At 36.5% G+C, this 27,992-nt stretch overlaps 1 protein-coding gene across 2 annotated transcripts; it reads right to left on the bottom strand.

Moving 5' to 3' along the window:
* Positions 1–205: 205 nt before the first annotated feature.
* On the bottom strand, positions 206–27,992 carry GPR155 (G protein-coupled receptor 155). 2 transcript variants are annotated; one of them, XM_050339549.1, is made up of 16 exons: positions 27,817–27,989; positions 22,293–22,798; positions 18,456–18,855; positions 16,988–17,153; positions 15,632–15,787; positions 14,471–14,554; positions 13,057–13,177; positions 11,686–11,770; positions 11,514–11,604; positions 10,291–10,564; positions 9,526–9,627; positions 7,668–7,801; positions 6,036–6,131; positions 5,075–5,139; positions 4,310–4,447; positions 206–2,231 (listed from the first exon to the last, which is right to left on the bottom strand). In XM_050339549.1, the coding sequence occupies exons 2-16, from the start codon at positions 22,750–22,752 to the stop codon at positions 2,009–2,011; spliced, it is 2,595 nt and encodes an 864-aa protein (XP_050195506.1). In that variant the 5' UTR covers positions 22,753–22,798; positions 27,817–27,989; the 3' UTR covers positions 206–2,008. The 2 variants fall into 2 exon arrangements, with proteins under 2 accessions (XP_050195506.1, XP_050195507.1); XM_050339550.1 differs by having other exon boundaries at positions 2,091–2,284; positions 27,817–27,992.

The following is a 27,992-nucleotide window of genomic DNA, read 5'->3' as shown; positions in this document are numbered from 1 at the left end:
GTATCTTTCTGTGGATACCCATTAACAAGTTCTCTGTCTACTTAAAAAGTATCAAGGGTGGATTTAAGAAATACCAGAACTAAAACCCAAGAGCCACTTCAGCCACTTCAACAAATCTCTCCGAAAAATACGTTTGTTGTAAACCTTGACATGCACGCATAACCCTCTCACATCTCACATCACAACACAGCTCTGAACTCTGAAATCAAGTAATAGATTTATTGACAAGTTACAGTATTCAGAAGCCAGACATACTCACTTCTGCTCTTAAGTCACATATATCTAATTATTCCAAAATATTTGATGCAGTTGTCTTCAGCAGTTATTATGGAAATACACTACTGTTTTCCTTTGTGGACACAGCCTGATACAAATGTCAATTATTTTGTTGCTGGAAAACATTAAAATATGTCAGTTTTCATAGCACACATACGCAGTAGGATGCAGTTATGTTTCTGTGCACACTGCAAAAGTGCAATAAGAATGACAGTAAAAGGAATTATTTTTTCAGTGTGAGTCTTGCATGGATTTACAGCAACCATAAAACAACTGCTACTTGAACAGGAGCTTATGCTGCTAAAATCATTTTTAACTCTTAATACAAAGTGGATGCAAACTTAGATAGAATAAAAATCTGTTGACCAAAAAAAAAAAAGGAAAAAAAAGAAGGGAAAGACTTTTAAAAACAAGGATGAGAGGAGTTATTCTTATGCTTGAGCAAATGATTTTTTTTAATACCTGCATTCCTTTCCCTCACTATATAAAATTTTTATATAGACATATAAATGCTGTTCTTGCAGTTTTAAAAGGGCAGCACAATGGTTATCAGATATAACACTTGGTCTTTAACTTTTTTAAAATATTGCAGAAGACAGGCTCTCAGATTCTGCCTTCAGTGCACAGGAATCTGAATGACACTAAAGTAATTATTTAGGTATTGTAGGAGGATACCTGAGGTTTATTAGAAACCTGTGTTAGGCAATCAACTAAAATTTAGGATCTTAAGCTATTCTAACCCCCAATTTGGATGTTCAGTTAGGATTCTTTACGTAATAGATTTTAAAAAATCATTGTATTTAATTTGAAAAGTTTCATGATTTGAAAAAGAATTTTTTCTTGACTTACACGTCTCCAAGGCTTCCAGAAAATCTTTATTTGAGGCTGGCACTTCTGAATTAAACTGTAAAGGCTAATTTCAGAATGTAAAAATCTACTCTTGACAAAGCTGTTACTACCACCATAAGGCAAAATTTCAGAACAAATTGTTTATTCCATGATGTAATTTCCTAATTTGGGAGAGTGCTGGGTATTTTTATGGTTTTGAGATTTAGTAGGTTTGTATAAAACCATTATTTATTTCACTTGGTATTTCCTCAGCTTTAATCCTCTGACATTGGGAATATTGTCACAACAATTCCACTTTTATAAATGGAGGATTTTATCCTTAAGGGAGAAAAAACCACCTGATCTGAGGTGTAAAGAGCTAGAAAAAGTTCCTGCTGTTAGACAAGAGGAGAGTAGTCAAAACTGGGGTATGAGAGAAGAAATCCTATTTCTATGAAGTCAGGGGGAAGCCTGACTGTAAACAGGCATCAATATTTCATCACACTAAAATATGGAAAACATTCAGCAACATGAAAAACACCTTTCATGGGGTTTTTCTTCCTCATTATGGCATCAGTCACTAAAGCTGCTGTTATAATGCCTCTAAAATACAACAGTGACACAGATAATTTTACTATTTGTTTTGCTCAGAATAGAAGAAATGCTCTAAATCCAGAGCATCTGGTTTTGTTTAGTTGCATTCTGGTCGGAATGCTCCCTAAGTATCACTTGCCACCATTTCCTTCAGAATAGACACAAATAGAACCACATCTCTCAACTTTACAAGAGAGAATAGCACAGTTCCCTGAGAGCCCTGAGAAAGAAATACTTCCAGTTCCAGTGGTGAAGGCAGAGGGTGGTCACACTCACCCCTAACTACCCGTCCTTTGCCTACACGCTCAGGTCAATGGCTCTCAACTGCAACTGATCTCTTAGAAATAAAGCGGTAATACAAGTATTCATCCCGAAATTCAAATTCATTTGTAATGTGCTGGACGACGCCTCCTTTCATCAGTCTGTCCCCGTACATCACAGCTTCGCCACGGTCGGAGGCAAGGCCAACTTGGATGAGCCAGTTCACCAGGTCACAGCCAAAGAAGATGCCAGTGGAGATCTTTGCACCACACCTGTATGTCAAAGGAATGATTCACCCACATGTTCTGTAAATCTGGTATCACCACTGCACGATGGGGAAAGGCAAGGAAAAATAGCAGGAAACAAGGAAAGACATCATGATAGTTAAGAGCATGTTAGAAGAGAATTTGCAAGTTCTGTATATTAGGGACATGCCAATGTTCCCTACCTTTTCCTACAGACATTTCAACGAGAAGCAATATGGACATATAAAGTTGCTTTACATTTGTGTAAATAAACCTCGGAGGGCATAAGTAGCAATGTTCCTAAAATCTCACACAATGTAATTTTATTTCTTTGTATTTACTTTCCATGTACATAACCATTCTACAACAAAATATCTGACCTGAGAGCAGTGTGCCCCCAGTAACAGGGACTCAAGTCTGAACTTTAACTCCTTTTTATAATTTATGAACAGCTTTAAAGAGACACTAACTGTTTATGTATATTGTAAACAAAAACCATTTACAACTTGCATATCCTGTTAAGTGTTTACCACACTGGCAGTACTAAGAATAAACAAAACCTTTACAACAAGGATAATCTTCTTCTACATATTTATGAGGCTATGCCACTGGCACCTACCTAGCTGCAGAAAAAATACCATGCAAAACTTTACCTGCAGCAATGAATGTTTCTGGTTACCTAAAATCTACGCTATGGAAACCAAGCCCAGGGTTTCTGAAGGTGATTAAGAGCTACAAGACAGCATAAGCCAAACTTTTTTCCCCCCTTTTTTTTTCTCTTAAGTTAAAAGCAGCAGTAACACAGAGCAAGTGTTAACATCTATTAGCAGAGACGCAAAAAAAATAAATTAAAATCCATAGTTATAAGGTCTCGGTTACGTTACATTTAAATCAAAGAGGATAGGATCGAGACAGATGAATATTTACAATGAGAAGATAAATGCTTTGTTTTAATTCATGAGGAGAAATAAGATATAAAACAAGTTCTGCACAAACATATTACAACAATGAAGCAACAAATGTCATATTTGCATGTATTCTCAGGTGGATACATGATTAATAAAAACCACAAATCCCAATTTAATGAATAGCCCGAAGCCCAAGAAACCACAACAGCAGCAGAGGCACAGGAAACACAGCTGTAAAACCTGTTCTATTTCACAACAGATGTTTTCTGATACATCTTTCTTATGGAACATAACTGACTTCTGAGGTGACTGAACAAAATCTTGATGCTGTCTAAAACAGTTCTGAAATGTGGTTTTGGACTATTTGACCATTAAAAGACCCCATCCTGCCAAACTAGTCCTACTTAAAAGTTTACATTATATGAAAAGTCAAAGTGTCCTGTTAGAACAATTCTTCATGTCTCCACTTATTATATTTAAATAATGGCAGAATCTTTTTCTTATTCCTGTTGTTTCTGTCTGCATTTTATTTCTCATCCACCTACACATACCTGAAGACATAATCTTTGATTTAGGTATCATAATTTGCATCTGAAAGCTCTGCTGATCTCATAAATTGAGGTTTAGGCCTCATTAGAGGTATGAGCAAAAGAAAATTTATGAACTCAAAAGCTGTAAAAGTACTAAAATCACTACAATCTCACATACTGAGTGGCCTCTGAGTACACACTAAAATCAGTTGCAACAGTTTTGCCTCCTGTAAAAGGTACTTATTAGTAAACATTCAGTCACACACACATGGACAGTTTCTTCATCTCAAAACAAATGAAGGGTCTTAAGTTTAAAAAACTTAGACACATGAACTATTACAGGTATTATCATATACATTTTTTCAGAACTATTTTATCTCCTGAACTCTAGTTAAATGCAAAAACTAGTACAATCCCTTAACAATATAAAACTTTTCATAATTTACTGAAACCCTAGATGGGATGTGATAACTTGCACCTCAGTTTTTCAGTGTGAGACCAGAAATATTTTTCTGTTACAATTAAATTTTTAATCCTCACCTTGGGGATTGAATAAATATGCCACAACAGGAATTGCCCACAGATTAAACTGCATTTCATTATTTTCAAAAGGTGAGTTATGACCTTTGTAACAGGTTATATGTTACATGAATTATATGAACCTTACCTTCTGCCTCTGACAATACTTTTGACACAGTGATCTTTATGATAACGAACAAACTGTTGACAGGTCATCCTGATTTCCTCAGGTACAGAGGGATCTGTATGCCCTGCTGCTTCTCTTCCACCCCAGAAAAATGCAAGCCTAACAAAAACACAATTAACAAAAAAATTAAAACCAGCAAAACAACCAGGGCCATTTTTTTCTGAAACTGGAAATAATAGAATGGAACTTCTAGGAAGGTTACCACAACTTTTTTACTCTTCGTGCCCAATACCTTACCTATAATCTTCCTACTATACTTGTATAGCTTTTGAACACTGAGAGGTGTTATTCTAGGCTCAGGCAGAGACAAGTCAGGGTAGTTGGGAGCCAGCTTCAGCTGCTGCATTCACAAGGCAGCCAGTCAGCTTTAAGCTAAAGATGGCTTTGTACAACTTTCTCCTCCACAGTGAAAGTGCCCATCCACACAAGATTCAGCATCCATACCTAAGTTTGAATTTATCAGTAGAAATTATTTCTGAAGATTGATCATTTGGCAAAAATTATGTCTCTAGGGAGCCTGCAGGATTTTTGTCTTCGAAAGTGTCATTAGGACAGCAGTAAAACCTCATGCATAGTGAACTGCAATTACCTCTCCACAAGTGGGAGAGAAAAGAAATTTGGAAGACTGAACAAACAGGAAATGGAATGCTACAGCATTGAACTCAATACCCTTCAAAAATGATTATCAGTCGTAATTCAGTTTATAAGTGCAAAGACTCCACTTACCTTCGCTTGCATGGTAGAATGATTAAATGCTTATCTAAGCCAAAAATACTGAAGCAAATGAAGCCCTGGAGGAAAAAAGATATAGAAAAAGCAGCATTAAGCAAAACCTTTGGTTTCCATAGAACAGAAATTAAATGTTAAAAACTCAGTGTCAGAGAGACAGATTAATACATAACAGTCCATCAAATAAACCCTTCAAGAAACAGCTGGGTAAAACTAATGTTGTGACATGACACTTGACGCTTTGGGACAACTGGCCATCCTTACACAGCCAGTTATTAAATTTATTGTCTTCGTTAATGTCAAGAAGAGATTTACTGCAATTCAAGTGCGAGAATGCTCTCTACTTAATTTTTCTGTGCAGTTTTTATACAAAACTATCATTACTTGATACTGCAGTGCATCTTGTAGGCACACCTGCCCACGGATCTGTAAAATATTCCTCTACTATGTATATTAACACTGCCTTGTTTCCACCTTCACATGAAGCAAAGCTCCCATGTGTCAGTTTGCGCTGAAATAGCCATGTGCAGCCAGAACAATTATCCATCTGTCAGCTCTTGGCTAATGGTGCTGTCACTGAACTAGGGATAGTAACTTAAGGCTTGTAGCAAAGCATCCATGTAGTCATCTTGCAACTGTTATACCAGTGTAACTCCACAAAAGGGACACTGGTGAAGCTTTCTGATACAAATAAGGCAAAATTCCTACTCAGTTTCCATAACCGTTAGGCATTCAGGTGTCATTTGTACCTTTGGAAGTGTTCATGGTCATAGAAGACGTGCATTATGAAATAAAGCTATTAAAGCAAAAGGAAAAGCTTGAGGAAAAGAGATACAAAACAACATAAGGAGCTGGTGACTTTGGCATTGTTTGAAAACTTCAACTTACAGTGCTTGTAACAGCATCTGCTGCAACACCCACCAAACAAGTCATTTTCAGAACAAACATTGCTAAGTACCTGACCAAAATTAAACACAGCACAGAAGAACTGCAGTTCCACATAAAGCCTCCCGGGCTCTTGGTTGAACAGCCACCACAAACAACTGGAGAGATTCTGTAAAGAAAATAAAAAAACAATAACAAAACCCACAAACCTAACCTGACTGTTAAAAATCAAAAGCACTTTCTAACTCTTCACATGCTAATACATTCTTACACAATTTTCATGGTCTCTAGTTAACGAATGATTCAGATAAAGACAAATTACAGGGACTAAACAGGTTAAAACATCATTTGAGTTGCTTTGAGCTAGGTGGGAAGGGGAGGCTTGGTTGTTTTAAACATAATACTGCAAATCATACCAGTGGAGAGCTCCTACCTCTTTACATGTTTACAAAAGGGACATGCTTTTAAGCATACTTAGGTATTCAACCTAAGACAGCCAATATTAGCCCTGACAGATTTGCAGTGTTTGTCTTTAGGCCTATTTAGCTGAGATCAGTGCTTTCTACATATTTCCTGCATAGTTAAGATTAGGTTAAGCTGAAGCACATACCACTTCAGCTATTTTAGATGCCTGGCAGAAGGAAAAAAACTCTTCAAAGTTAACCTATTTGTATGTAAAGGTTAATTAATTTAACTAGTCTTATTTCATAGTGTCTATGTAATCATCCAGATACAACTAAGATATAGGCTAACATTTGCTAGACTTCTTAAATATAGAAGATGTAAAAAAAATATACTGGCATGGAACATTTGACAGAGGAGATTTGAGAGAGGGAAACCTTCCATTTTGTATTTTAACAGAACCTGAAAAGCAATGGTAGTAGCCATTAACCCACACAGTTGTGCTGCACTGTCCTGCTTCACAGTATTGCATATTTGTACCACAGTATTTTCCATTTCAAACAACAATACTCCCCCCCCACTATAATCCAGAAGAAACTCAACTCTGAGCATTACATTCAAACACAGAGAGTTGTTTCTCATCTTTGTAAGAGTTTAAAATTCAAATTATATCCCCAATGCATTACATTCTAGTATTTCCCACTTGTAGGTGGAGCAACCATCATCACAGCTGGGATTGCACCAGTAATGACCAATGGCAACACTAACTTAGCTACATTGTCTCCAAACCACCACTAAAAGCAACAAAATTGCATTTTCCCATTTAAAATAATCTTAAAATTATTCTTCATTATTAAAACACCTCAGAGAAATCCCAGTTCCACCATAAACACGATCAGATAGACCAATTTTTGTAGTTTCCTTCAGAAGTACAGTTCAGTTTATATTTTTAATTATTGTCTAGGGAAGAAGACTTAATTCTTGAGAAAAATGGAAAGAGGCGCACTAGTGATGAACTAATTACCAAATTATGTATTTTCATCTTTTTTTCCCTTTAGGGTTCTCTGGTGTGGCTTGCTCACTATCATCACCAGTCTTAACTTGCCTTAAATTTATGATCTGACACAGAAAAATAAATTTTACAATATCCCTCTTCCAGTAAGGGACCAAAATTTAGCCTCTGTTTTATTTAATGAATTGTTACATGAGTAAGTAGAAGATTTTTACTGGACTGTCTACACAGCTTTCCTAAAAATCATTCTACCTCAATGACTTAAACAACATGGGGAGAAAAAGTATTTACAGCAAACAGGCCAACAACAAGAAGTAAGCACAGCAGCACATGTCTGGCCAGCTGTTTGTCTCCAGTCTGCAGTAGCTGTTCTTCCTGAGCCAATACACACGTTTGAGCACTGCAGTGACTCACACACTGATCCACTGAAAAACAAATCAGAAATTTTTCATTAGGCTTCTATCTTGTGAACTCCACGAGCAAACCTGTTAACATCACTTGCTGAGTCCAATTACCCTGTAAGTATCTATACTGAAGTGACATATGCAGAATTTAATACTGGCTTTGACAATACAATAACCTGGTCAGACATCTATTCAAATGAAACAGTAGTTTACACGTGCTACTAAAATGAAGGAATTTTTTGCAACAGAATTCTTCTTTCAAAGATTTAACTCAAACTGATCTTGTGGTTAACATTTTCAAAACATTACTAGAAATAATTAAACATGCCCCTTCCCCCATTTCTCCAGTTTTTAAATTTTAAATTATTTCTGGAAAAAAAAAATCAAATATACAGTCAGCTCTAATGTTTTTACTCGGCATCTCTGTGTTGTTGAGCTCTAGATCAGACAATCAATCATATTTATTTCAGGTCTGTGACTGTATTTTTAACATATTATATCAGAACATCATCATAACCCTATCAATCAAAAGAGACAAACACAAAGTGAATGGATGCTTGTCTTCCACCTCCAGAGTTCTAAGTAATTCTGAGTATCTTCCTCTAGATGGCAGTGAAAAACTTCCTGGCAAAGGCATACCTAAGAATTTGCACCAGATACCTTTCAGTGGGACAGTAAAAGAATTAGTAATTACTGCAGTCAAAGTTACACAAGCGTATACATTACAATTTGTTTTTACTGATAATAATTTTGAAGCATTTACTCAGGAGGCTGAAATAATTTCCACTCAATCATAAGGTATTTTTTGCCTTATCTTTCAGGATAAGAAAATTAAACTGGCCTTCCTCTATCATTGAAGACATTCTTCTTACAATGGTTGTTTAAATTACTTAATAGATAAAATAGTTGGCAAAATACGTAGAAACCTAGAATTTTGTGAGAGGAGATATAACTGAAATATGCTTCATATGAAATATTTAGATTTGTTGAAAATTATGTTGCAGGCAAACAAAACATAAGGATGTGAACTGTCTTGTTAAGAATGCAAAAAAACAAGAAAAATAAATAGGAAAAAAAGCCAGGCTGTACTGCTGCTAGCTTTGATTACTGGAAGCGATGTACAATGAGAATGTGCTGTGCAGGTAGTTTTCCATCAGGTGCTGAACAGTCAGTTTAATCCATTTTTTTCTATTTCAGTGAATCCTAAGGCCATCTTAGTCAATTTTCTCCATCTCTCTCCCCTAGACATGAATAGTACAGCACCATGGACATTTAATCTAATTTGCAATAAGCACTAGATCCCTCTAGATCTCATTCAGTGATCACAACACAACAAAGTCTTTTTTAAAAGATGTAAGATGTGAATATGAGAATGTAAAGAAATATGTTTATGTTAAAAGCTTGATGCAAAGTAGGGTTAGGCATCCAACTTCCCAGCATCCAAAGAAGACAATGGTGGAGAGGTAAAGTCTGAATGCTTAGATGGACATGTTAAAGTAGCTTAGTGTTAAAAAATAACATCCAAAACAACCGTCCCTCTTGAATACTGAAAGATTACAAACAACTACCAGCAGAAGAGAACAAACACCTAAAATATTGCCTAATAATTGAATTCAGTATGAAATATAAGGTATCCAGGTAGAGTTGAGAGCAAAACAGCCCCAACAGTTTCTTTGTGAGAACAACACACATAAATGTTGAGGAAGAGCTTGTAGTATTAAAACAAGAAGATACTACTGCTTTACCTGTCTCTATTGGAGGAACCTTGCATTCAACAGCATTTGACACCGCTTTGCTCTCTTTAGCACAGGATAATTCACCATTTGTTGCTTGACAAGAACAGCATCCTACCAAGCATACACAGCAATAAGACAGTTAGTTTCCTTCACTACCTTAAGTTAGCTTCCAAGCATAACAATACATTCTATGCAGCTTTAACTATTATGCTCAAAAAATAACCCAAAAGGAGAAGACAGAGGTAATTTTTCCAATTTGCTGAAAGGGTAAATGGGTTATAATACTAATATATAGGAAGTGTTTTAACATAACACTACCACCATGGAAGTAACACAAGGACTTTTAGCTAGAGGCAAAAAAAACAAAAAAAGGGAAGTGATCAAAAAGGCTACATACAAAACAGAAGGATTAGAAACACACTGAGTGTTTCTGCTGGCATATAATTCATTTTCAGAGAGATGGATTAGTGAGTAAACAATCTCAGATGCCTAGTGGACTGCACTTATCACATCCTTATCAAGATATAACTACTTACATAAAAACCATGCACGTGCTTTTTTATTTGTCCACTTCCCCAACCCTTACAATGATAACAATAAAACTTTCCTTAGAAAGATAAACCTAAATCCTTGGGCAGTTATATTTAGATTTTCTTCTGTCCCAGTGTAACACCTGAAAGTGTAAACTGTCCTTACCAGGTCAGAATTAAATTTGGAATATTAGTTTATAGCACCCCGAGACATTAATTGTTTTTATAAATCTACTTTCTCTACCCCTTTCTGCAGATGCCTGTGCAGATGACCCTGGAGAAGGCTGTGCAGAAGATTCTGGAGAAGACTGTGCAGAAGATCCTGGAGAAGGCTGAGGCACAGTGGATGAAACCTGTTTCTGCTCACTCCCTCCCACTTCAACCTCCTCCATTTGGCTTCGTGGTGAATATGGGTTCAACACCTCATAGTTTGACCCTTGTCTATTTCTGTTCATGCACATAAGTGAAATGCCTGACATCAGTATACTGATGAACAGGATCACTGCTGTGGTAATTATCTGTTAAGAAAGCAAAGAAAGTGCACTTAAATATGGGAAAATAGTGGCATTTATCTGCCTTTCTAACTTCTGTAATTTTCTAAATATACATACAAATGCATCTGAATAAGACTAAGTTTTCTGTATTAACTGTTCTTGCACCCTGTGACACTGAAATAGCAACCTCTCCTCTGAGGATCACTAGTGGTTCAAGTTAAGTTCTGCTCAGGTACCTTTTCATTCCAAAGAGGAATGTGCTCTAATTTCCATGCTTTTGCCCATGGGGAGGATCCTGTTAATTAACCTTTCCTTCTAATCATCTGCCACTGATACCCAAAGTCCACTCTGAGGCTATTTAATACTTGTGACAATGCCCCATGAATAATACTAAGTGACTCATTGACTCTCTATACGTGAGAAAGACAGACAAAACATGAGATGTATCTGTGCTAGTACACTTTACATCCTCTGACAAGAGGAACCATTGGTAGTTCAGGCTCAGGACCTTTCAACCCATGATCGTACAGAGACACCTCCCACAGTGCAAGCAGTAACTGCTACACAGGTCAGGTAGATCCCATCTATTACAGACCAGAAGCCATTAATTAGCTATTGGATAATAACAATTTTAGATAATTATCAAGCAAGACTACAAATTAGTCACCAGGAAAAGGGCTCTGCAATTCATTACCACTCCTAAGCCTTTTCTTTGGGAAGCCTACTCCCCCTTTTTCTTAGTCATAGCTGACTAAACATGAAGTTCCTTGTTCAAACAGGTTTTCCTAATGGTTCATTACAGAAATACATTTTTGTATCAATCTGTAAGCATTCTACAATGATATGTTTACTACGGTAGCCTATACTTCAACCGAAAGGTACTTGCATTAGAAGCAAACAGAAAACACAATTTCTCACTAATCTACGGCATACGGCAGAAGTCTGAAGTGATGAGGACAGAATACGTTCGTACCTGATATTTCCCATAGAAAAAGGCAGAGTCAATACTAGTGTTGTTACGTTCACCAACAATTAGTAAGACTCCTACCAGAACTGTTGGGATTCTGAAAGAGTAAAATAGGAAGTATGTAACATATTTAGTGTGCTCCCACTAATTCTGCAGGGAGGCATTTGATTTAACTTACCCCCATCCAGCTATGATGATAAACCCAATGGGAATCTTTACTGTTTCTCTCTTCTTCAACAGAAACAAAGAGAAAGATAGAAAACCTAAAAAAACAAACAAAATTCCACCAAAACAAAACCAAAAGAAATGCCTTGTTTACTATTAAATAAGTACAGAGTCTAGAAGCTGTATGATGTGACCTGCTCAATAACTCAAGATATTCTTCTCAGACATTTAAATAGTCCACAATTGTTTTTCTAGCTGTATTCTGGGAAAGTAAATTAGAAATACCCATTGCTTTAAAAAAATCAAGTTAATAGTGAAACACTGAAGAAATTCCAGGACATTTTATATTTAACATCCATTTCTAAATATTAAGAAAGGTTCACAAGAGTATAAAAGATGTCAAAAGAACATTTAAGACACAAGTAACTAATTTCTTAAGGTACCGACAGCAGTTGTTCTATTCTGACACTCATGAGTAACCAACAAATAATGTTGTATTCTGTTATAACATTTCTTTAAAAACTGACCAGTCCTTTGTAAAGCCAATGATAAATTTAACAAAAAAGTTTAACATATTTTTACATATATAACTATACATGGGAGTATCTTCTGGAACTGCCTATTTTATTCACAACTCACCAGATCAGCAACATTCTCACGCTGAAGCAAAGTTAGTATTTATGTTAGGCCTTACCAATCATGAGCAACATATTTCAGCTAAACACCACAGGAATTAAACCTTTAGATTTCTAGACTCAAGAACAGTACAAAAAGTCTTCTGAATACCCAAAGTATTCTTTAAATCATATATGTAAAGTTGTCCAAGCTTCTTGATCCATCTTTCAATTCTGCCTTATTTCAATCCCTTTGTAATCATACAGACACATACTGTTTTTAGAAATTACAATTGCCAGGGTTAAGAGATGTTAGAGTTACTTTGGTATTTCCCTTCATTTGTATTTTCTACTTTTTGAGGTGCCAAGTTTTCAAATCTACTTAATGCTGTATAATTAAAATATTAAACTCTGCATTAATTAAAATTCACCATTAATACTCTGACTAGCTGAAGGGCAACCCACCATATTCACTCTATTTGTAATTCCTTCTGCCTCAAGAGCAGGTTCTTGTCCCCTCTCACACACTAGCCAGGCTGCTGTATCCAGCAGAGACAAACAAGACCTGCCCTAGGTATAAGCTTCAACAGCAGAAGCAGTGCCTGACACTTAGCCCTGTGTTGCCAGTGCTGCAGCTTGGCACAACTTAAGAATCCATATTTATAGAACTACATACAAGTGAAAGGAACAATTACTCTGAAGAATGAAACATTATTTCAGTACACTGATCTGTTATTACAGTACCTAAGTTCTGCCAAGTAAAATCATACCTGTCCATAGGTAGGTGCTGTAAAGTGAGCTGTAGAGAAATATAAAGACTAGGATCTGCATGGTGATGTCTTTCTCTTTAACAACAAAATTCCACACGACCATTCCAATGCAAGCAATAAACTGGAAAGAAAGGTAAGATGCCATCATTTAAATTGGGAAAGCAGGATGACAAGAAAAACTAAGCACAGTGCAATACACGTGTAACAAGCTTCAAAACTGCACCCCCAGGTTTACTGGAGTGTGATTTTACAAACTGGATACTTCTCTTAGCAGCAAAGCACTGCCACAGTAAATTCAGTACTGCAGTTGTGTCACTTAACTATGGTACCCTATTTTCAGAAGGGTTTTTTTGAGAGCAATTATATACTTATAAACTGTGAGCAAGGCAAATCTGAAAAAAACTTTATATACCTTATAATAAGTAAAAGCTGATGTTTTTGATATGTACAAACCATTCCTCTGAAATGATCTGCACATGAAACTGAGGTAAACAGATGTTTGTTCAGCCAAGAATTCGAACAGTTTTCACCTAATGATATTGCATATATGATAATTTTAGTACTGAAGGAATCTGAAAAGATAGGCTGAAATATTATGGGAACAGTAACACAGTAGTTCAATTTTTTTATGATGAAAGTTAACTTTGCTGGTACAGAACAGAAGCACCTGCAGTTCTTGTACATGACATTACTCTTATGTGAGTTTACTATATATATATACATAGAGATATTTTTCGTTTTAAAAAAGCCAGAACATTTCAGAAGGCACTACCACACAGATGTATTACAAGAACAGGCTGTTCTCACTGAATTTAACAGCAGTTGTGCAGTTGACTTCAAGGGAATAAGGAGCATCTACGCTCCATGGTTCTCTCTCAGATTAAATAACAATTAAAATTAATCCAGAGCCATTTGGCTTTGGCCTTCCCTAGCCACTGGCCATTCATTCCCACACCCTTTCCTTTCACCAGCACTTGCACCTGTCTGATCCCTCAGCAAGCCACTTCAGGGGGATAAACATCACAAGGATTATTTTTCTATTTAGCTCCTTGAATCAGGTCACTATAGAGTCAAACATACACTGCTGCTCCTGGTACTGCTGACCTCAAATCAGTATAAATTGATACAGAAGTGCACTCAACAGCACTGGGCAGTAACTGAAAATACATTTCAGAAGCCACTCTCCATTCTGATTGCTTATAGTTCTGTTTGAGAACCATAGTACCAGCACTAACTATCGTTTTCTTCAAGGGTGTATTTTAAGGCACAGAAATTGTTAAGACAAGTCACACATTAGAGTTCCCTGCTCTCCACAGATGGCTATAAAGGTATCACTGTAGAATCCAAACTTCTAAAACTGTTAAAGAGACTTAAACCCTCAAACTCACACATCAGCATTCTTCTTACTACTGACCTGAGCAACAAGTAGATTTGTTGTAATCATATGAGGAAGCTGTTTGTATTTCTTACTCAGAAGAACAACAATAAGAGACCAGGTCTGTAACATATAAGAAAAAATAATTTAAGAATAAAACAAAACCCAAAAGAACAAAGAATATTCTTGCAGACTATGGTGAAATTAAACATACAACAAATCTTCTGGAAAAGTTTCTTAGCAACATGACTACTCTAGGCAGCTCCATACCAACTGCTGCCAGTCCCTATGCCTCTGCAGCTGTAGCCAGAAAAAATAATGCATCTTTGTGTTCTCATGATGGTGAAATATTCCCAGGAAGCACCAAGAACTTGTCCCTGGTGTGCAGAAGCCTGGTTTTTCCTCAAGATATAAATGACCACAGAGTGGCCTAGCAATTTAGAATTTAAGATCCCCACCCATCTCCCCTGAGTCTCCCAAAATGATATGAGAGCAAGGGGCAGCATTCATTTCTGGCTTCTCTTCAGGCACAGCTTCAAGACAAGAGGACTTCTTATCTTTAACAACTGAGACAACAACTTCAGAAAATTTCAACTCCTTCAAACATAAATGTTTTTATTTTAAAAAACAAATAGAATAATCACACTATCTGTACTTTTTTTATAAAGCCAAAACACAATTCACGTTGGACTTCTGGATTATCTCACTTTTTAAGAAAAGAATTTCTAGGAAAGGAATTTGATAAATAAGTTAAACCTTTCAGGTTAAATGTTTTCATTAATACTCATTAAGATTTCATTAAATAAATACTCAGTGACATTTCTGGAGCTAAAGTTTGTACACAGCCTTCATTACTGTGACACCCAAGCACCTCATTTGGCTTGATGTAATTAGTCCCTGTGGTGTAAGCTAGTACTGTAATTCCCTCACACCCTATTATTAAAAAATGAAAACAAACCCAAACAAAAAAGAAACTTCCAAGCCCTGCACTAAGAGCTCTAATTCAGCCACTCATCTTTCTATATAGTGCAGCTTTCCAGCAGACCCACTGCTAAATCAAGATTTTTAACTCCTTCCTTATGTTTCTGCAACAGAATATGATGAGGAAATGAGTCTTACTGTGACTCGATTTGCTGCTTATGTACTACCACTACCCTGACACAACAGCGTGCTTTTGTACTTCCCTTCACCAGCACCTACCAGAGAAATGAGGCTGACAATGCTGATGTCAAAGCTAACGTTTTGGAGTGCAGACGCCAGTGGGTTGGGGTCCATAGATGGAATGGTCAACAGCCACGCAGACACATACATAATGGGTGCAGACACAAAAGTGCTAATCACCATGCCTGAGGTAATCTGCAAAAACAGTCAAACGAAAACAAGAACAGAGTTAATCAGATATCGAGCTAAATAATCTGCTTTCAGGAACACAACCGCTGGAAAAATTGGATCTTTGAATTAAACATACGCAGACCTCTAACAAATTAATCTGTTGCTTCTATAACAAATTATTTAGAATTTAAGTCAGAAAGTATCTGACTTATACATGCAGCTAAACTGAACATTTTTACAATCTTCTGAAATATAGGAATAGAGAGTTCCCTACTACAAATTCTTACAGAGCTTTTTCATGGGTGTCAAATATACTGATGATTACAGTCTAGGGTTGAATTTACACTGCCACAATCTACTTTTGGATGCAAATATTCATACCATAAATAAATAAGAAAACATATAGTTATGCAAATAGTAATATGCACCAATTCATGAGAACAAGCCATATATATTTACATTCAAGTGATTTCTAATTTGGCTTCTCATAATTTTTCTGCTTTCTGGAATTTGCACAGTGATGGAAGTGTGAATTGTTGCTCATACTACAGACCACTGCTTTAAACAGATTTCCTCAGTTTGTAGGGCACAAAATTCTATCTTTCAAGATTTACTTTTAGTATCCTTTCCTCTCCTTTATCTTAAAAAAACAAACCAAACCAAAACCCAATCATCGAAACAACCCCTAAACAGAAAACATTAAAAACAATAGAAGTTAACAGAAATGTTTCAATGTCACTTCAAGTGGATGAAACATTTCTAAAATTTGTATTTTAAGTTGAAAAGGTAATTGGTACTCTCTATTATACATTAAAAAAAGTAAAATGCATTTCTTTCACAAGATTTAATTGAAGGGTAACACAACAGAATCAGTTAAAGCATAAGATCTTTCAGCATTGAACTAATACTATTCTTCAAAGATAAGGTCTTTGGAAAAAAAAAACCAACAAAAAACTCAAACCCCAAACCCAACAAAGATACAAGTTTATTTAAAGTTATCCCAGTTCTTCCTACTAGGGTCATGAATAAAAAAAGTATGAGGACTTATATATGAACATCTACTATCAAGGCCCTTGAGAGATCAGGTAAGATCCAGGGAGTACAAGTAAGCCTAAGATGTCTATAATACAGAAAAGCAAATTCTTCAACCCTATTTATTTAAGTATTTCATCAACAAAATTAAGCTCAAAGTTAGCAGATATTTGGAAAAGTCTAAGTACATACAATGCCTACTTCCATATTAAATTGACTTGCAAATATCGCGACACCAGGTGCTGCTGGGAAAACTCCATAAAGAAATGCATAGTTTGATAGACTGGTGTGGTTGACCGCACTGTCACTCCTGTCCAAGAGCTCCACCATTTCTCTACAGAGAAATGGCATCATAAGTCTGAAAAGAGAGGAGGAAAAAATTGAAAAAATATTTTTCAAGCTACAGCAATAGACTCTTCTTTACTCAGAAAATGAACCAAAAGGAAATTTAAGGTTTGACTGAATACTATTTATGAAAAGCAAAATACTAACATAATTTTGAACGATTGCCTTTATTCTTACCAAGGCATTTACCAGCTGCTTAAAAATCTTATGTCACAAGTTATATTAAAAAAAAAAAAAAAAAGATAAAAATTACAACAAACTCTGGGATATAAGCATACACACTCTTTGTATAAACCTTGGATTTAGAAAGGTAGAACATGAAGCATCCTTTATTTTTCAACTGTTAAGTAGTAGCCATAAGCAGTCAGAAGCTGTGAAACTCTGATCACCTTTCTGCAAACTGTCTGAAATATAACAAGGGTTCAAGCTTATGTAACCCATTCCAAATGTTTTGGCCAACAAACGCCCTGCATCAGTGCTATTTTGTTCACCTTTAGAAATAGCCCAGATCTCACAGAGACCCAGTGGAAGCCTTACACAGGGTCACCAGTAAAGCAAAGTGGTAATATTAAACCCCAATTTTTTTCACATTTTTACAAAATTTGTCATTTACAGACTAGGTCTTTAAGTTTGCTGGTTAGTTGTACTGATATTCAAGTGCACCTTCAAAATTTACAACATAAACTTGACCACCGAACAATGATTCTATTATGTTAATTGTAGCTCAGTAGGAAATAAACTATTTAATTCACTGCTAACTGAGACATATCCAAGGGAAGATAATGAGTTCTAAATACAACTTGTCATTTAACCATGCTTGAAAAGTCAAGCAGTTTAAAAGAATAAGGTGACCATTTTTAAGCTCTTCCAATATAGCAGTTTCAAAGATTTACAGATAAAGCAAGGAAAAACAACTTATTTAGAGATGCACTGTTTAAGCCAAGTAAAATACAAACACTAATCAAATGTACTTAAAATCACTATTTTCTAAGTATTTCTTTAATAAATTTTAATTTAAACTAGTAATTCCCCAACTACTAAATTCATGACAGATGGCCTGCAGGCAGTCCATGAAGCCACAGCACCCTTGATTTTTTTGTTTTCTCTGTAGAGCCTGATAACCGGTTTGTAGTCTGCTTAATTTACCTTAAAAGTCAACAGTTGAATACTATCAAAGAGTTTGGGAAGCACTCACTCAAAATACTGAAACATACTATCACTATAATGCTTTTAAGAGAAAAGCCATCTGACCAAGGTATTCAGAGCTTAAAACATCTAAAGAACAAAATTAGAAAAATACATAAATCAAACTTACAGTTTAGCTGTGATGAGAAGGATCAGTGCAACAAACATACCCTTTGTCAGTTTTTTTGTTTGTCCCACCATAGTTAGTCCAAGGTAAAAAAGTGCAGAGCCAGAAAATGAACTGCCCAGTCCATCAAGGAAGTTTTCAAGGTATTCGGGAATTTTCTGGCCAAGAATAAAGTTTGAGGCAATTCCTATGAAGACCATGAATACAATTGGGTTCTGCAAAACTCGAAGGAGTGCTAGGCCCACTATTTTGATTTTGCTGTGTGGCACAGTGCGATTATCCCTCCACTTCTGGATTTCACAGAAGATAAACCCCAGAGGGTTCAGCATCATGAGAGATATTGGAGCCACTAGGTAAATGTACTGGAGATACTCGGGGTAAGTGGTTTGATATAAAGCTTCAACTAGAAGACAGGAAATGAAGAGTGATGAGTGATAACATTTCAGTACAAAAATACATTAATATTGAAATTAAATATTGCTGTTTGAAAACTAAAGAAAATGATTTCTTTATCCTTCAGAAATAACTGAAGGATTAATTTTATTAATAATTAAGATGACGATGCATTAAGATAAGTATGCCCAATCACATCAGGGCACAGTCGTCTAATGAACACATTAAAGATCAAAGATTAACTATTCAATACTGTTTAATGATTCTACAAATAGTCAACACTGATAAAAATAAAAGAAAGAAGACAATATAACAATCCTATGTTTCCTTTGAGTTATCCCAAAGGCTGGAAGAATTTTGGCTTTATTTCTGACTTCCTTTTCCTCCCCAGGAACGTGACAAGTGTGGATAATTAAATGCACCTTTGGAGGACACAAGTTGCTTCCCATCTCAGGGGAGTCTCACATCTCTGAAATTTAATCAGTTTGTACTGGGTAAGTCAGGTGTGGTCATTCTACACTGATTCAAAACACAACAAAGCAACAATCAAATAAAAAATAGCTTATCGCTTAATTATTAGTTCATTCTCTGGGACTACTCGGGACAAGAGTTATTGCTGTAGTTATGGTCCTTCAAGGAACTGTAAATCAAGTGCATTTGTTTTCATTGCAACTACATACTTCTGATTCAAAGCAGAATTGCTTCTTATTTCAAGTTTGTACTAACAGCACTTCAAAAATGACGAAAATACTTTGCAAATATATAGAAGATTAAATTCTAGGGTGAATTAAAAAACCCTAGTGCTTTAAATGTACAATGTTATCTTTTACCTGTCTTATAATGTTATTATATTCAGTAATTTTCTTGGTATTATCAATAACATAACTATTAATAGAATTCCTATTATAATATATTAATATATAGTTAATATTAGTACTATAATAATAATTACTATATATAATGTATAGATATATAATGTATATTTACTATATATATAATATATACCATCCATAATATTAATAACATTATTAACCTATTATTTTTCTGAAAAGGTTTTCCCTCATGACTACTACATTTTTCAAAATCCAAAATATTTTTGTCTTTATATTATTTCTTCTTAAACTTCTGAATACTAAATCAGCACTCAGTATGAACAGTCTCCTCTTTAGGCTGAATAAAGTGACATTCTCAATTAGCTGATATATGATACATATAAGAAAAGGCATTATAGGTGTTTTTCCTTTTACAGGTCATGATCAAAGTAGGTATATGAGAACTACCTGTGCTAAAATGCTGAATAAAATGCTGAACTACCGAGTGTCTGGTTAGTTACTGCATTTAACAAGCCACTTTTAAGCTCTAAACACAAGCCAGTGCCAATTAATGCTGGACACTTTGATGTAAATACATGTTTTTTCTAAAACCTCAAACCTTAGAGTAATGTTTTATATTGCTTTATACAGATATATATATTTATACAAATGCAACTCCATACAAGTCACATGTAAGTAGTGCCTGAGTGAAAAATTTAGAAAGCCATTACTTTCTGGCAAAGTGAAACTGCATACTTAATACACTATATTAAGGTCTATAAGTACTTTTACTGATGTATGAAGTCACAATGCATTTTCCTGGGTACAAAAAGTGGAACTAGATCACTGAGTCAGTGGGTGAAAAGAAATAGAAATTATTCCAAAGGAATCATTAAGACAGTGAAAATAATCCACAACTTCTACTGCTGATGAAACTTTTTTTTTATTTAAATCAAGGTGCCTGCTTGTTGATCATAACAAAAAATTGAAATCAAAGTGTTTTTTTTTCCAAAATCAGTTCTCCATGTCTCAGCTGCTCAAAATTACATACAAGTCACACACTAGTTGTCCACGCTCAATACAATTAGCAACATTAAAGTCATGGTAACTGAGCCATCATCCACACAACAGTTCTGCTGCACCTGTGCTTAAACAATATAGCACTAGAGAACAGGTGAAGCTGTTATATCATCTCACCCAGCAATGAAAAACAAACAAAGCTCTCTATCATAGTAGTTTTATCTGCATCAGGGGTGTGCTAGCAATCCTCTGTGCCAGCTTTCTTTCACCCCAACATTACTGTCATAGCCACGATAACAGAAAAACACGTAATTTGATAATTTAATCTGCATTTTGATTTTCCTATGTGCAAATCTTTACTATGCTATTTTTTGTTGTTTAACAAAGAAGTAATAGTAAATAATAATAGTAATATATTAAAGAAATTACATTGGATGAAGACTCAGGAAGTTATTAATTTAAGTGTTCAAACTGCCTTTTAAAATAGTGTTGTTTTAGTACACTGATTTGTGAATACTCATTTTTTTTTATCCCTTACAAATTTCAACTCCTACAGCTTTTTAAAATGTGTTTCCATTAAAAGATCAGGTTTTGTTCAAAACACTACCTGTTACCATACATGAAAAGAAGCAAGGCGTTCTTTGTTGCCCAAGTGTCCTGTAAAGACTTCAGAGAAGCCATTAACAGTGACAACTTTGCATAGGTGACAGCATGAAGCAAACACTGGTGAAAGTTTGGGGATGGGAGAAGGGAAGGACAGGAGAGGAAGTAAACAGCTCTAAAAACCAGACAAACTTCAAGGCCTACAGTGTCCCTGTTGCAGTAAGTATTCCAGTAAAGCTCTTAATGAACTTAATGGTGTAGATTTTGGCATTGCTATTCCCAGAAAAATATAACTCATATCTTATAAATCATGAAATATCTGAAGAAATATGTAGTCTCACAAGAAAGTCAAAGTAGAAAGAATATTTTAACTAAGATACAATGGAAATACATTTAGACAATCCCTATATATATATTTATATAAAACTTAGAAACCCTAGTTGGCATTTAAAACACATACCAAGAAACGAAGATACAATCCTTAGCCATATTTGTGACATAATTCTGATTGCTCTCAAGAGGAATAAATCTCAGAAGATACAACTGAGGGAAACACAGTATTTTCAGCTAAAGAAGAAAAAGCTTGCAATTGCATTTATCTACATTTTATACATATCTAGCAAACCTGAAGAGAGTAAGAAAGACTGAAGATTCCTCTGAGCATGCTGCCCTGGAAATAGGGATAAAGAAACTGCTAACTCCTCAAGTCATCTAAAATATGGAGCTATTTGTCATATATAATCTGGAATTGCATGGTTAGGTTTCTCTTTTGTAACTGTTTTTTCGATTCTGTAATCAAATGTCCTGCTTTTGATTTGCTAGAACAAACTTGCTTTCTTTTTTTGTTCTTAACCTTGCCTAGATAATAAGTGATCTCAAAGAGAATTTTGAGATGCACTTCGGAAATTACTTTAATAGCATGGAACTCAGTTCAGAAGTCAATTTCAAATTATGGGGAAAAAAAGCAAACACGTCTAGAACAGTGACAGTTAAAAGAAGAAAGCATACTTACCTATTGGATATCCCAGTGCAAAGTCATTGCTTTGTGTAGCAAAAATAGGGAACAAACCTGCTTTGCTAAATCGATTCTCAGGATTGGCTACCAACAATGTTAAAATGCAGACTAAAAAAAACACAGCAGCTTTGGCAACTAAAACACTGTACAGGAAGGACCAATTCACATTAGAAAAGTTAAGTACCACCATGTTTTTGAACAGTAACGCCGGGAGTGCAAAACGGGACACAAAATTTCCCAGTCCTTTGGCCTGAGTTGATGTGATAATGTTAGCTCTTCCAGCTATGTAGCCACAAAGAATTATTCCAAAGCATTCTAACAGGGCTGGGAAAAGCCTGCTTATTGACATAGAAGGAGTACCGCTGGTGGTATTGAGTCCAGCTTGTCCAGGCAAAGAAATAGACATGTTTGCTGAATATGAGAGGTTCTTTGCAGTGAAGTCTGGATAGCTATCCATTTCCTTTGACCACCTCTTCCACAAGAAGAGTATGAAATGATCTCATCTGCAAAAGAAACAAAAGTACATTTATTAACCCCTAAAACTGTGGTGTTGAATATTTATGGTACTAGGCTTGCTAACAGAAGAGTTTACACTTACAAGTACATTACAAACAATATAATGAGAGAGATGATAAACAGCTAAAGAGAAACAACTCTGAGAAAATCATTCCATACACACATGATCCTCACACATCATTCACAAGTCCATACAATTGAACAGGACAATTGATAGAAGCCAGAAATCCCAAAAGAAATAAGAAGGTAACACTGAAATATGAAAACTAAATGTAGATTGGGGATTCAAAAAGGAAAAAATCTCTTGGAAGGAAAGGAGATATAACAAGGCCTTTTTTTTTTTTTTGCTATTATTGTAGGATCTAAACATCATCTGGAATAAATCACAACTGTTCAGCATTTTCCAGTCATTGTTTCAGAAAACAGAATTGCTAAATTCTCAGAGGATATTCCTCATTTCCAGACCACCATTAAATGCCTAGTTAACTGTAACACTAAAGCACAAGACTATTTACACTCTCATTAGCAGCCTGTAACCTACACATTCTCTACACATCAACATCCCACTCCCCGTGCTTTCTTATTAAGTATAAGCTTATGCCCTCTTAAATTATTACAGAATAGACAATAGGAATAGCCTTTACAAGAACTGAGCACCAGGCAAGGAAGACAAATTTGACCAAGAATCATAGCTTCTCCACTCTGGCACAAAAACTTTTGACAAAGTCCTCTCTACCTTACAGAAAGGTTTAGAGATCAAATCATCATATCACCCTTTAAGTTTGTACCTTGCTTTATGCAACTTGGACCTCTTCCAACATTTCAGTTTCATGTGCTAGTGACACACTTTCCAGTTAGCAAAGAATCCACATATGACACAGCGGCCAATGATCTAATTCACCACACTAGTGCCTACCCGTATTTCTACATACAATTCTTCAGGCCTTTGGCAGTGAAATTCAAGTATGCATTAAGTACTTACGTACAACAGAAATGTCTTGTTACTCCTGTTCCTCACTTGATAGCAGTGATCCCCTTTGAAAGGGCTGACTAGAACACTGTAGGCTTTATATGCCAGCAGACATGTAAAGTCTGCAAATCAGATGAAGAGAATGGTCATTGAACACTAATATTCATCTGTCATGAATGGTCATTGAACACTAATATTCATCAAGGTCTTGCCAGAAGCAGAAATGGCTTTGGTGATACAGCTCTGCAAACTGTGCAATCCACCACCTATAACTCTACATGTAAAATTCTGACATGACTAAATCCTGAAGTACTCCGGATAGGAAGTCAAGATAACTTACCCACTTTGTAGGGATAGAAACTGAGGTAAATGAGAACTGATTTGCCATAAGCCATGTAACACACCAGTGGCAAATCTGAGATTGCCCACTCCCAAACAATGTTTTGTACAGCACAATCTGCACTAATTAACAACTGGTTTAAGAGCGTTCCCAGCCTCTTTGTATCCTACCCACAAGGAACACAATTCATAACAGCCAGGCAAATAAGCAAGTAAATCAAGTCAGTGCGAAGGTGAGATCTTGTACGCTCATTTCACACCCTGGCATCCAGCACACACGTATTCACATGTAGCATAAACTCTTTGACTCATGACTTTTATTTATGCCTGAGGCTTTTAGTAAGCACTTCTACAATGCTGTTTTAATTCATCTGGACTGAGTAGCTGCATCATCCAAATATGTCCAGTATCCTTAGCTATCTCTTCTCCCAAGGAAAACAAGTCTCACACCAAGTAGGGCTTATTTTAAATGCTGTGTTTTTCTTATCTTATAGATGATACATTCACTTAGATCTATTTGGACCAAGAGCTCACAGCATTATCTACTACAGAACAATAGAAAAACTTGCAATAAACAAAGTAGACAACAAACCATCTCTTCTACTAGAAAAACTTAGGAATGTTGTTGGAATTTGCAAAATGTCCAAAAGAGAATCAGAGACAGATTTCCAATATTGAATTCTTGAAAGAAATCAGCCACATTTTACACTAGCTGCAAGGTGAAAAGCAGGTTTTGGCACAGCCCCAAGTCAAATTCTTCAAGCTTACAGAACTGCATAGAGGTAAAGCTCCTGGCAATGCAACATGTTTAACCTACTTGCTGCTCTCTTCAGGTATTTTTTTTTTTCAGCCATAAGATAAAGATGAAGCTTTTTTAACCAAATGCAACATTTGATCTGTAGTGGAAGTGTATTCCAGTTGTATCTATCCCTAAATTCTAGCATTCCTCCTTATCTCCTGTGCCTCCCTATCCAAGGCTAATGACAAAATTTATTCTTACTCACAAAAGCCACAGTCTGCACACTCTAGAGGGGAAGGACTTTCAGCACTACAGTATCTCCTCACTCTTTTTCTCTCCTGAAAAGTGGTTTGACCTATTCAGGCTTTTTGCTTGCACAAACTGAGCCTATTACTATTGCTACACAAGACCATATTTTTAAACCAAAATTGCCTAAATTAAACACCTCTTTTCTTTCATTATTTATCCTCATAAAATTGCTACAAAATAAAGAAATGCCCTTGTCCTCATTTCATAATTCAGGACTTAAACAACTATTTAGAAGACTGATTTATACTGTATCAGTCAACAGCACATTCTAAATCCTCACTAGATCAAAACTGACATGGATACACAGCCACACATCCTACAACCATCCTTTGCAAAGTGCCACAAATATTCTTGCAGCCTTCTTTCAGACTACCTTCACCTTGAACTTCATTACAAGGGAGCCTCTGAAGTCACACAGGTTCAATTTTTGGTGAACCACATGAGTTTCAAAGAGAGAAACTTCATCACAGTAAAAGCTGCCACTGGCACTCCTCAGAGGGTATTGAGAGTGAATCACCTCTTCAGCTCATCTCAAAATCTTCCCATTTAACACAGATTATTGCAGAGCAGTGTTTTCCAGAAATGCAAGCTCTTGCAGAGTATGCTGCTTAACACAGTGAATGTATATCTCAGTGCCTTTTGCTCTAAAGGGTACAGGGCATTTATATAACTGTTGTGAGATTATGCAATGACTAATCACAGATTTAATATACAGCCTTATTACAGCTCAGACTTAACTCAGACTAGCATCTCACATGAGTGAAATTGTCTCCAATTCACAGTCCTCAATGAAATCAAAGATAATGATCTGATGCAGAACCAAAACTTGATATATTCTACACAGAAAAGAATCTGTTCTTATGGTAGATGTAACAAAATAATGACACTAAAATAAGGAAATATGACACAGTTTAAGGGAAAGCACTTCGCTTTGACTCCACAGGATATGATTTGTGGTTATCCCTTCAGAGATTGAGGACTGAATCCTTGAACGCTCAGCCATAGCTGCATTGTTGGGAACTGCAGGCCAATACAGACAAAGTTTTTAGCAATAATGCTGCCTTATCTGCTGTCGACTGTGTCAAGTATAGCTGCTTGCAGCCAGACCATCAACTTGCATTTTTAAGGAAGGACAGCAGAGCCAGCACGAGAGGAAGCCTTGTATGAAGACCAACAATACAGAGAGACCAAGGAGTAAGTGCAGTTTACACCTCCTGTGAAACAAACCAGAGCACTGACATTTACCCATTTCCCTTGTAGGTTGTCAGTATTCGTAAAGTGTAAAAATTCGCCAGACCAGGAACTCAATTTTCCAGCAGTTATGAGTTAAGCAACATCAGGTTCCTCCGAGTACAGAAACAGAGAACTTGTCTCCTTTACCAGTAGGAAAATCCCTTTCATCTTCTTTTTCAATGAAAGTCAAAAGACAGAATGAGAGAATAGAAGAGATAACCTAAAAGTACATCCTCCCTTTGGTCTCTCAGTCTTAAGCTTTCAACTGATAATCACTCTTAGGATAACATGGTGACACTGGCAAGGCTGTGCACATTGTTCATAAATTATATCCCACAACATGACCTACTTTAATGCAACTCAGAAACTTTCCTACTTTAATGCAATGTGTAAATATCCCAAGGATGACACATGATTTTACTCAGGAAGCTGAAAGTTGAATCGGGGCAGGAAGAGTTACCATTTGTGGCAGCTCTAGCACCTCATTCTCGGCTCAGATTAAGTATCCACTACACACATTTTCATGTAAAAATTTGTGCAGTAAGTCAAAGAGGAAGCAACTGTAGGGAGATAAAATGATAAAATTAAGTGGGAGGAAGTGATTACCGCAGTTCCTATTCTTTCAAGTTAACCATGATTTTTACATTTCTCTTTAATGGGCTAAGAAAACAGAGGAAGGGCAATATTGCAACAGCAATTAAACCCAGAAGTGGGCCACCCCGTCTGCAAATCTAGACAATACCACAAGAAATATCAGACCTTACATGTCTCTAAGCAGTTGCTTTTCAAGATCACGTTTCCTTTTTCATTCTTTCCTGTGATGTGACAACAAGAAGGCACCTGGCAGAGGAGCAGCGGGGAAAGCCACCTGCAAACCAGCGCTGGAAACCCACGACGCTGAGGCCTGCCCTGGGTACCACTGGCAGAGCTCGCACCGCAACACTTCAAGCTACATCAAATTCTGGCAGTGTGGGAGTTCAGACAAGCCCAAATGAAGCAACAGTTGCCAGCAGCACAGAATATCAACCCAGAAAACAAATGGGAAACACACCTCCCCTTAATTTTCAATTAGGCTCATCTTTGGGTTTGTCAGCAAATAGGTACATACTTCCGATGCAAACAGCACATTTTTTCAGGTTATATTTTCTTGCCACAACCCCTTAAAAAGCAGCTCACTTGCATCACTTGCCAAACTGGGAAGCAAAATCCTTTGACCCGCAGAGAGAAAGCCACAACAGAACGAGCGCCTCTCGCCTGCCCTTTCCCTGCCCATCACTGCTCTCCTTCCCGTGGTAACCTACGAGCACACAGCATTTTCACTCAAAATTAAAAAACCAGCAGCACTGCCCTGTGCGACAGCTGCCTCAATAGCAAATACAGCTTGAACCCGGGGGAAGGACGAGCGGGCAGCTTACCTACTCAGCTTTCGGCAGGCGCCTCCGCACAGGAGTGCGTGGGGAGGGTTCGTACTCTGCCAAAGTGAGAACCTCTCTAAGGCCGAGGCCGCCGGTACCGAGGTCGAGGAGGGGCGGGCTGGTCCGCCCCGGCCCGCCCCGCCAGCGACAGCCCGGCACTGTCCGCGGGCTGAGCG

The sequence above is a fragment of the Myiozetetes cayanensis genome, unplaced genomic scaffold (genome assembly GCF_022539395.1).
Source record: "Myiozetetes cayanensis isolate MyiCay16 unplaced genomic scaffold, myiCay2020 scf9, whole genome shotgun sequence".
NCBI lineage: Eukaryota > Metazoa > Chordata > Aves > Passeriformes > Tyrannidae > Myiozetetes > Myiozetetes cayanensis.
This window is presented reverse-complemented; position numbering and strand designations above follow the sequence as displayed.

What these genes read in the sequence shown, in the direction of transcription:
- GPR155 (XM_050339549.1), bottom strand. Translation starts at nt 22,752, where the DNA reads ATGGATAGCTATCCAGACTTCACTGCAAAGAACCTCTCATATTCAGCA. An exon ending in CTTCTCATCACAGCTAAACT is followed by an intron (nt 17,154 to 18,455) that starts GTAAGTTTGATT and finishes CTCTCTTTTCAG; the next exon opens with ACTTATGATGCCATTTCTCT. An exon ending in ACAGGCATCTGCAGAAAGGG is followed by an intron (nt 9,628 to 10,290) that starts GTAGAGAAAGTA and finishes TATGCTTGGTAG; the next exon opens with GATGCTGTTCTTGTCAAGCA.